This window comes from Syngnathoides biaculeatus, chromosome 23 (genome assembly GCF_019802595.1).
Source record: "Syngnathoides biaculeatus isolate LvHL_M chromosome 23, ASM1980259v1, whole genome shotgun sequence".
Taxonomy (NCBI): Eukaryota; Metazoa; Chordata; class Actinopteri; order Syngnathiformes; family Syngnathidae; genus Syngnathoides; species Syngnathoides biaculeatus.
In genome coordinates this window covers 19,981,848-19,990,307 of record NC_084662.1, presented here as the reverse complement: position 1 = coordinate 19,990,307, position 8,460 = coordinate 19,981,848, and the positions used below count along the sequence as shown (strand labels likewise).

The following is an 8,460-nucleotide window of genomic DNA, read 5'->3' as shown; positions in this document are numbered from 1 at the left end:
TTACTGAGCAATAAAAACAAGATAGTCCATTTTAGTTGTATTAACTGGATTTATTGCAGTGTAGACAAAATATATGTATGGATCACCTTTTATATTTACATAGGCTACACTGACATACACTAGGGATTAAGGCACATATCTCACTTTTGTATGTGTTAAGTTCTTTTCTGTTGATCTATATAGCCACATTTGGTGTACTAATTTGGCTCATGATGAAAAAGATAAACAGCAAATATGTTGTGGTATAAATGTACAGTTGAAATGAGGCTTCAGTAACACTACACAAACTATCATACAGAACTTGAAAACCACAAAATAATTGCATAAAATGCTGGAAATTATGAACAGCTTTAAATAATTTTTAAAGGTCAGTTACAATATGTGCAGAAAATGTTCTCCAAATGTCAACTTTAAACCCCGTGAGCGTTTTACTTGACATTGGTGGGTCATTTTAAGGGCACATTGAGAGGTTATAGAGGCTCCAGGAATTCCCCGTGGCTTAGTTTGTCAGATGGCTGACTGCAGCAAAGTGATATTTGTTCCCGGAATGAGGTTTTCATCATCGCCTTCAATCAAAGGATCCCACTGATTGAAGTCCTTTTCCAAACCTTTAAGAAAAAAACAGGTTAAAAGCCTGTCCACATTTAAAAATACAGTTTGGGGTTAATCTTAGTTTTACCAAGATGACGTTGCAGAAAAGCAAGTGATGCTTTGTTTGAAAGGTCAATTGCAATTTCTGGGTTGAGGTCACCCTTAAGCTTCATCAACTTGCCAATAAAGTCTCCTGTCAGAAAGGTGAAGTCTGGGAAAGATTGGTGCACGGTCCCTCTGGCGGAACGAAACCCAAAAAAATCATTTAGAATGAGAACAAATGCCCAATATGTTACTTTTGTGCTTGTGCTACCTGATGGTCATCATTTTTCTCTCTATGTCTGATGAGTCCAACATTTTGATGCGTTTAATATTCTCTGCCCACTGGAACTTTTCTGAGTTGACAAAGAAGATGGGCTGACTCACTTGAGGGAAGGTTTCATCTTTTAACGGAAACATCCAGGCGTCCAGCACTACGGCACACCTTAAAAGGGAGCAAGGGAGAAGGGTGTTACGAAAGATCCTCTCAATAAATAACCAATTGGAAGAATGTGGTGATGTTCCAACTTACTTGAATTTTGTCTCTTTGGCAAGAGCCTCTATGGATGTTGCTCCCCCAAAGGAATGACCCATCACAGCCACTTTGCTGAGATCCATTGAGTTCTATATTGAGTAGGACATTTTATCAGGGGTGGGTTTACCAAAGTCTTGACACAAGGTACACAACCATAACTATTCAAAGTAAAAAGGAGATGCTAAGCCTAGATTGGGGTTTTTGTAGAAAATTAATTATTTCTAATGTGTCCAGTTCAGTGTTGGGTGTCGCTAAATAATGAAAAGTGTTCATAGCAGCCCCCCGCATCATAACGGCGGGCTCCCCAAAACTACTTTCTTAGAAAATAAGATATTGGCCCAAGCACTGTGAAGCTGCTCCCTTTATTGAAATAATTAAATTAGAAAATGACTTGTTTACCTTCAAAGTCTTCCAATCAAATTGTGTAAGCAAAACATTTTGGACCGACACCCCTGAGTTAATGTCCGTGAGTCTATGAAGGGCACGGATGCACTCGTCAGCCCTCTGTTGCACCTGGAAAAGCATCAAATCTTGACACATTCTTAAATTACATTTAGGAATAGATAAATACCCTTGTATAACATTTTACAGCTCTATAGATCTCAGATTAAGGATTAGGATTACATTTTATGTAAATCACTGCAGGCTTGTTGTAGATAAGACTGCATAGTGGGTACGGTATAGTAGTATCATGAAACAAGGCTTCATACTTGCTGGTTTCTTAGGGGGAATTCTTCCTCCCCTTGTTCCAGACTCCTGTAGTACATCCACTCCCTCACCAGGGTGTCTTTGAGTGATGCCTTTGAGGAATTGTTGTTGGCAGTCTCCAACTCACTCTTTTGTCGTAGGTAATATGTAGCTGAGGCAGACAGGTCTCTGCGGGAGACAGAATTTTTGTTTGTTTTTGGACAAATGCCACTATTATTCAGGGGATATAATGCTGCATTTGAGACTGCTAAACCATCTGAAATATTCCACTTGAAAGAAAAACAACAGTGGTATACAGTACTGTACTGTTCTGCCAAGATTCGACAATCTGGATCCATTCAAATATGCTGTGTGATATGGCTCCATTGGCGTTTTACAGGCAGAGATGTAGCTTCTTCTTTTCCTTTGGGCTTGTCCTGTACAAGGTCGCCACAGCGTGTCATCTTTTTATATGTGTACCTCTCTCTCACAGCTTCCTCTCTAACACCCAATGTCCTCATGCCTTCCTTCATAACATCCATCAACCTTTTCTTTGGTCTTCCTCTCGCTATTTTGCCTGGCAGCTCCATCCTCAGCACCCTTCTACTAATATACTCACTCTTTTGCCTCTTGACATGTCCAAACCATCGAATTCTGCTCTCTTGAACCTTGTCTCAAAAGCATCCAACTTTGGCTCTCCCTCTAATGAGCTTATTTCTAATCCTATTCAACCTGCTCACTCCTAGCGAGAACCTCAACATCTTCATTTCTGCCACCTCCAGCTCTGCTTCCTCTTGTCTCTTCAGTGCCACGGTCTTTAATCTGTACATCATGGCCGGCTGCACAACTGTTTGATAAACTTTGGCCTTCATCCTAGCAGAGACTCTTGTGTCACATAACTCACCTGACACCTCTGCCAGCTGTTCCAACCTGCTTGGACCAGTTTCTTCAGTTCCTTACCACACACTGGACTGTTGACCCCAAGTCATCTCTTCTTTCTCCCCGTAGCCTCACTCTTTCCCCTCCACCCCTTACATTCACGCACATATATTTTTTTAGATTGGCTAATCTTCATTCCTTTCCTTACTAGTGCAAGCCTCCACCTGCTCCCTGCTTCCAATGCAAATTACAATGTGATCTGTGAACATCATGGCACAAAGGAATTCCAGTCTAACTTCATCTGTCAGTCTATCCATTACCACTGCAAACAGTAAGGGCTCAGAGCTGATAACTGATGCAGTCCCACCTCCACCTCTTGAATTCTTATCACACCTACGACACACTTCACCACTGATCTCCTGTACTATTCTATCATACTTTTCTTCCATGCCAGACTTCCACATGTAGTACCACAGAAATTGTGAAATCCTAAAACATTCTGGTTGACTGTTGCAGTTAACTTGGATTTAAGGCACCAGAGTTTACCAACACCTGCACTGGTCATTGCACCCAAAATCATGACTGACAGATGATATTTGACACTGGATACGGCATAGGAAAAATCTGCAGACTCCACATAGGCGGGACTGGGATTTAAACCCGTCCTCAGAACTGTGAGGCAGACGCTTTCATCCCCAAATAAACAAATACTTGAAAGTGTTAAAATTGTGGGCCCCGAAACTATATCAAAGTTTAACTTTTTAAATGGGATTGTCAAATTAATTTATACACATTTACATCCTATATACAGTATATACACACATCACTACCTGTAAAACACTAATGGAGCCATATTACAGCAGGTTTGAATGAAGCCAGATTATTCAATCTTGGTTGGACAGTACAGTACTGAATACCACTGTTTGTCTTTTAATTTAACTGGAAACATTTCATGTATAATATTGTAGTAATAGGATGCATACAGAGAAACATTCATACTCATATTTTGCTCAAATCAATGCTCGTAAACATCTCTTCTCAAACGGTCACCAAATTGGGACTACAGTCGATTTCCTCTTCAAACCTTGTTGAAAGAACTATTGCAAAATTCAAGGCTGATTTATAATCTTGGAGGAATGACTTCATCTCCTTCCAAGAGTTTTAGACTTCATGGTACTTACTATACAAAGTACAGATGCATGAGGTGCATGAATGGACACAATTCAAAAGGTTAATACATTCTATGAACATTTATGTCTCATGTAGTTTTAATTCAATCCCTCCTTATGTACTATAATGAAGGCATTTCTATTTCATGTCTATCGCGTAATGGTCGAGTTTCCCTTACCACACTACCTTAACCGTCAATCTACTTGGAAACCAAACAAGGACGGAATACTAATTATGTATTCGCTATGATGACTTGACATTTTGATTTGAATCTGATCAAAACAATTTGGACTGCCTCTTTTACTGTGTGACAACCAGATACAAGCAGAATTACTAGGTCAAATGCTCTTTCTGTGGCTGTACTTGTCACCAGCTGATGGATGTCATCTTTGTGTGCGGCACACCAAATGTGGGTTATATCTGCTCACGTGCTCCCAAAAATAGGTGTGCTAAAACTGTTGTATTACACAACAAAATGACAATAGTGGTCATACTGCTGATTCGTGTCATGTGGGAGAAGTTACATTGCACGTGGTTGATCAATGAACTTCCTGTACATGTTTACCAAAACCTCTAAATTGTGAGGCAAATGTACCAACTACTATACTACTATGCTCCTTCCATCCCAATACAAGTTGACACTTTTTGCACTACATATTTGTATTACACTGTTTGAACATTGATGCACTTTATAAAGCAAATGTCTTATTCACATTTGACGGAGGGAAAGGTGGACAAGTGTGCAAAATTTGGACATAATATTTCCATACACAAAAGTCTTTCTGGCTTTTCTTTAAGTGAACCAGAGCAGTAGTTCAACTGAGAAATGTTGTCAGTGGAAGTCTGTCCAGTCATGTTCCAAAATTAATATCCAGGAAGATGAGTCAGGATGGGTTGTCAACTGTATATATATCTCAATTGAAAGTATAACATACAGTTATTAAGTTTGTGGCATTTTGCAATGTGATTAAATGGGTGAGGGATGACTGGTTGGTACATCCAATGGCACAATTCACATACATACTGTAAAAAATGAAAAGAAGCCACCAGTTTCTTTTCAGCAGCACATGGAACTTTCTCTAACAACGACGGCTGCTCTGCCACACTCTTTTTCTAGTTTACCTTACACTCGCCCGCCTGGCCCCCCTCTTAAAGACATACACTCATAATTAGAAATGTTACCGTACTTACGCAGCCCATCACTGTGTTTATAATGGATAATATAATAATTGAAGACAAAGCAGTTAAACTGGACGAGATTTTCTCTTTTCTGTGTGGGAAAGGTCTGGTCTGAAGCCAAAGTAGAAAGTGCAGGATGAGATGGTGTGTAATTTTAAAATTCCACCTTGGCACAGCCTGATCCAGGATGAAAGCACAGACAATACAGCGCACAAAAAAGCAAATTCTGTACTTTAAATATAGGAGGCGGCATAACATTAACCTTAAAGCGGTTTGGGAGCATCATCATCAATCTCCCACCCCGCCGTCGGTAGCTCGCGAGAGGCTGGCTGCTTGAAAAGTAGATCTTGGGGTAAAAAAAAAGTCTGGGCACCCCGGTTGTACAGTAATGACAAAATGGTATCTTTGTTCGGGACACTGACACACACCAAAGATTGGCAATGCAAGAGCAATTTCAAAAATGTAACCACCCCAACTAGCGTTACTCACAGTTGAACTTTCCCAGGACTGAATAATATAAACTATGCCATCTGACTTGTTGGCGTGAGTCTGCTGCTACAGACGGCATTTTTCCCCCTTTTGTACACAGCTTCTTTTGCTGTATCTGGTGGCTGACTGCCACGCACTGCACCTGGACTGCAATGGTGAACCTAACTCGAGGTTTGGCACACACTGGTGCACTTATTCATTGGCAGGTTACCCCCTGACATATTTTCCTTTTATTTTGCTTTAGAGAAGCTTTTTTGGGGAGCTGTCGGGGTGCCCAACCGTAAAATCACTTATTGTTGCTTATCAGAATTTCTCTCTTTTTCTCCCCAATGCAGTTACAATGGAGGCCAGTTATTTATAGGTTTTCACCATTTGTAGTCGGGCCTAGTCAATACCCCCCCTGAAAAGCAGGGGTCCACTGTACAGTATTTTGATCTCCTAATAAAGCTACACAAGCAATAAAATAATATCATAAACATACAGCTCTTATAGTTGACCTCACCATTGAAAGTGAGTACACAAAATCAGTCCATTTTATGTGAACATACCTTTGTTCCACAGAGGCTACTATGAAGCCCTGAGAGGCTAGTTCTGTACATATAGCTGAGTACAAAGTCCTACAAGGGGAAAAAAACAAGACCATTCAAGGGGGAAAAAAATCTATATATAAATGTGTCAATGCCAAAAAAAAAAAACAAAAAAAAGATAGCATGTACCTGAATGCCCCCAAGCCATGTGAAAAGATAACTACTGGGCATTTTTCAGTTGAGTTAAATGGAGCATCTAAGAAGGCTGGAATCTTAAAGGACCCTGGGGGTGAAAAAAAAAGGTTAAACGAATCAACTTTCCTTTCAATATCAACTACAAGGTACCTTATTCTTAAAGTTATATTAGCAGTAATTGTGTGTCTGTGTACAAAAAACAAAATCTGGTAAAAATAGTACCCCACTGACTACCCAGTGGAGATGAAAATGTGTGTGAAACAAAACACTTGTGTTGGTATTAATTCAGGGTTTTACAGTCTTGTGTACTTTGACAAGGCTCTTTCGTTCTATGGACCAGGGGTTCTCAAACTGGAGTCAGGGAACCCCTGGGGATTCATAGCTCAATAAAGGGGGAAGTGATGATTTCCATTCAATGATTGTCATTTCATTTATGTTTGCTTGTGTGGGTTGCTAACAAAATATTAAAAATGTTTTTTGTCCTCCCAACTTTAGCTTTGAGCCAATTAAAAGTTGTGTTAAAACTGAACTGCCATCCCTGCAGCAGTCGCTTTACTCCTGTATCACTTGGCGAAGGATAAAGATTTACATACGTCAAGTACTGCTGAACCTAAACTGGCTAAACTATGACTCTTTAAGGGGGATGAAATATTTAAAAATAAATCCTATGGCATTTAGGTGTAGAGTGATTGTAACATGTTTTACTGGTGTTCGATGGAGTTCTTGGAAAGATTTCTCCCTTGTAGGGTTTGAGAAACTCTACTTAAGGTTTAAGGGTTTTCAGAACTTTACATTATCCTCAAGCACAGGTTAAAAATAATAATAATTGTGTCTGGGGGTTGGAATTTACTGTATGGTGCAATAAATTACCAAAGAGGCAGTTGAATATTCTTTCACTGAAAGTTCTGTTGATTTTCAGAAAGTCTGCCAGTCCATTAAAGTACTCTCTGCTCGGGATCCAGTCCGGCATTGCTGCTTTGTCCATCTTGTGGCAAGGATAGTACAGGCGGAAGAAACTGCCCTTAATGGGACACAAATCCATTAGTTTATCCCCCAAAACAATCACACTGGCTTTATGTTGATCATCCTGAGCTTTACCTGCACTGTGTGATCCATCATAAAGTCAGTGCATCCTGCAGCATTTGGACCCTTTGGTGGAGGGATTTCGAGGCTGTTACAGACCATGTTTCCCATAGCTGAAAGACTAAGCTGTGTACTGCCTCTGAACTGTGAGCGAAAAGGGAAGATGGTTGATGGATGTTGTTAGGGAAGCCATGAGGACAGTGGGTGTTAGAGAGGAAGATGCTCATATAGGCTTAGATGGCTGTGGCAACCCGTAACGGGACAAGCCGAAAGGAAAAGAAGGAGTGTCAAATAAATAAATACAAATAATAAAGACAGGGTTACGTCAGAGGAATGGGCTGTATGTTACACAAATCATTTTAGCGCGATTAAAAGACAGAAATTGAATAGGTTTTATTTGCAACAAAGCAAATACATGAAACAACTTGGTTCCACCTTGAACCATCGTCAACCCTCGTTCGTTTTCTTGGGCGATATGCAGCCTCTCACAGCTGACTTTGGGTGAGGGGCCAGGTACACACAAGAGTGGAGACTGAGATGGAGGTCTATCTCCGTGCTATTTACACAAGTTAATAACGTGAACTTTTGGAGAGAGGCACCGCATCATCGAGGAAAAAAAAAAAAACGTTTCTTCGACCTGCCAATAAATGTAACAGTGCTCTGTCTCGCTTTAACAAGTTATATTTGGTTAACTGGGGAAAAAAACATTAAGGACCTTAAGATATAAAATAAAAACGTCAGCTTACCTGGAGAGGTGAATACTGCTCGAAGTCTAGCGGGCTAAGTTTCCGCAATCCATGTCGCAACATTCAAATCACTTTTGACATTGTTCAGCTCGAAGTGAATCACTGGGGAGTGGTTTTACAGGTTCCAATGACTTAGGAAGGTGACACCTCCCGTTAGCCCACCATAAGCAACAAAATCCTTCCAATAAAGTTCTCAAGTAAAAGTTTCAGGGGTCATTGGTCGTATTGTTGTAAACGTAGCATGCGGTTCAACTCATACACCTCTGTCTGGACTATTAAGTGTTATGTTCTTCACTGACAATACTGTCACCCCTACACAGACGTAAACAGAGTAAAAACA

At 40.3% G+C, this 8,460-nt stretch overlaps 1 protein-coding gene across 2 annotated transcripts; it reads right to left on the bottom strand.

The window, feature by feature from the left end:
* Window positions 1-40: 40 nt before the first annotated feature.
* pla2g7 (phospholipase A2, group VII (platelet-activating factor acetylhydrolase, plasma)) lies at window positions 41-8,455 on the bottom strand. 2 transcript variants are annotated; one of them, XM_061811398.1, is made up of 11 exons: window positions 8,121-8,455; window positions 7,390-7,518; window positions 7,162-7,312; window positions 6,286-6,379; window positions 6,118-6,186; window positions 1,876-2,041; window positions 1,565-1,678; window positions 1,163-1,254; window positions 905-1,075; window positions 680-828; window positions 41-608 (listed from the first exon to the last, which is right to left on the bottom strand). In XM_061811398.1, the coding sequence occupies exons 1-11, from the start codon at window positions 8,181-8,183 to the stop codon at window positions 508-510; spliced, it is 1,299 nt and encodes a 432-aa protein (XP_061667382.1). In that variant the 5' UTR covers window positions 8,184-8,455; the 3' UTR covers window positions 41-507. The 2 variants fall into 2 exon arrangements, with proteins under 2 accessions (XP_061667382.1, XP_061667383.1); XM_061811399.1 differs by lacking the exon at window positions 8,121-8,455 and having other exon boundaries at window positions 7,162-7,307; window positions 7,390-7,521.
* Window positions 8,456-8,460: the final 5 nt, after the last annotated feature.

What these genes read in the sequence shown, in the direction of transcription:
- pla2g7 (XM_061811398.1), bottom strand. Translation starts at nt 8,183, where the DNA reads ATGTTGCGACATGGATTGCGGAAACTTAGCCCGCTAGACTTCGAGCAG. An exon ending in TGATGGATCACACAGTGCAG is followed by an intron (nt 7,313 to 7,389) that starts GTAAAGCTCAGG and finishes TGTCCCATTAAG; the next exon opens with GGCAGTTTCTTCCGCCTGTA. An exon ending in TCCCCCTAAGAAACCAGCAA is followed by an intron (nt 1,679 to 1,875) that starts GTATGAAGCCTT and finishes ATGCTTTTCCAG; the next exon opens with GTGCAACAGAGGGCTGACGA.